This window comes from Loa loa (assembly GCF_000183805.2).
Source record: "Loa loa unplaced genomic scaffold supercont3.494, whole genome shotgun sequence".
Classification (NCBI taxonomy): domain Eukaryota; kingdom Metazoa; phylum Nematoda; class Chromadorea; order Rhabditida; family Onchocercidae; genus Loa; species Loa loa.
The window spans coordinates 38,166-39,952 of record NW_018108674.1 but is presented as its reverse complement, the minus strand read 5'-3'; the positions used below and the strand labels follow the sequence as shown (position 1 = coordinate 39,952).

Below are 1,787 nucleotides of genomic sequence, written 5' to 3'. Positions count from 1 at the left end.
ATGGAATTGAATGGAAATTTGAAACATACACCTGTACAAATGAATGCTGAACAGGTTAATGATATAGAAAAAATAAATGATTTTTAATTAGTATCTAACTAAATTTTTCCTTTTTTTTTTAATATAATTAATTTTGAATAGTATTATTAATATCAACTAAATGATATTTTTGACAAAATAATACCAAATTCATTCATTTATTAATTAATTACCTTATTATCTTAGTTCCGCTAATTAGATTATCGATTGATATTGAATTGATTTTGATATGACAATTTTTTCAGCTTATTTTAAAGCATAATAGCTTTATCTTTTTTAATCATTTATGTTATGATAAGCTATTTAGACCTGAGATTTTGATAAAAACATTGATCCAATTTTTCCAGTATTTCATTTCCTTCCTCTTATTGATTTCTTGTTATATTACTAAAAGATATATGATATATTATTGATTAGCTCGAATCTCAAATTTCATCGATTCAATTTCTTGTATAATTTAAGCGACATGAAGCAATGTCACGTATGTTAACTGGTGGAAGTAGTAGTGATGATACATTAAAAAGGACAAGAGCAAAAATTGTCACAGAACGATCACCTGCTGATATTATTTCAAGTCAAAGAGAAAGTAAATTTTTAATTTGACAAATATGATTCATTAATTTTACAATAACAAATATTGATTTCTTAATGATTTAAAACTCATTCCTCATATCAATGTTTAAGAATAGCAAATATCGATTAGTTGAAAAGATAATTGAATTGCATTGAATCAATATTTATATATATATAATTAAATACAATTCTAATTCCGAGTATTTACAGTGTTGAGATCAGTTGGACGATTGGTTGATTCGGGAAGTCCTGGACGAGAGTCACCGGATGATGAAATTCTTGATGGCCTTGTAAAAGCAGCTACAATTCAAACTGAACCACGTGATCATCGTCGTAAAGCTAGGCAATTTAATCGAAAATCTTGTAAGTTCTTTTTTTTCCTTTTTTTTTTCATCATTTTATCTCCAATAGGTTTTAATTCAAATTAAAAAAAGATCTATTTTAATTTAATTAAAATGAAAAAAAACTAAAAATAAAGTTTGCATTCTATTTTATTGGTATAGAAGAAAATTTAAACATAAAAATATTATGAAATTATTTAATTCCCAAATTATTATATAAAAATTTTCTTTTTAATTCCAATATAATTTAAAGTAATTAATTACTTTTTATTATTTCATTTTCATTACTTATTTTAGTGAGACGTACTCGAACATTAAAACTTGTTGATGATCAATCAAATAGCACAATTACCACTGTTTGAAATTCTATCTTCAAATTTTACTTCACTATTGTTAAAACATTATTGTTTCTGTTTACAAATAATTTCTTCTTTTGCTAGAAAAAAAAAAAGAAGAAAATATTACTAAAGCTTATCATCCATTATCATTATCATTATCATTATCATCATTTAATGTTTTTAAATAGCAGCAATAATGAATAATAACATTTGTCAATAATTTCATTCTTTTTTTCTTTTTTTTTTTGTTAGGAAAAATATTCATTGATTTGGTGAAAGAATTTTTAAAAATTAAATTTAACAAATATACATGAAAAAAGAAAGATTAATTATTACTTAATTTTATTTCTAATTTATACAAATATTTTTTCATTCTATTAAAAGGTTTACTTTTTTTTTTTTTGGCAAATTAATTCATTGTCATAATGTATACTTTAAAAAATTTGAAAAAAAAAAAAAAAAACGAAAAATACTTTTTCCGGTAAATGAAATTTTT

General features: G+C 22.2%; 1 protein-coding gene across 1 annotated transcript; it reads left to right on the top strand.

Annotated features, from left to right (window-relative positions):
* On the top strand, positions 1–1,315 carry LOAG_15227 (hypothetical protein; the record flags this gene model as incomplete). Its single annotated transcript, XM_003150718.1, has 4 exons — positions 1–54; positions 502–625; positions 823–975; positions 1,251–1,315. 4 exons carry the CDS (start codon positions 1–3, stop codon positions 1,313–1,315), a joined length of 396 nt encoding a protein of 131 aa, XP_003150766.1.
* Between the last annotated feature and the right edge of the window lie 472 nt (positions 1,316–1,787).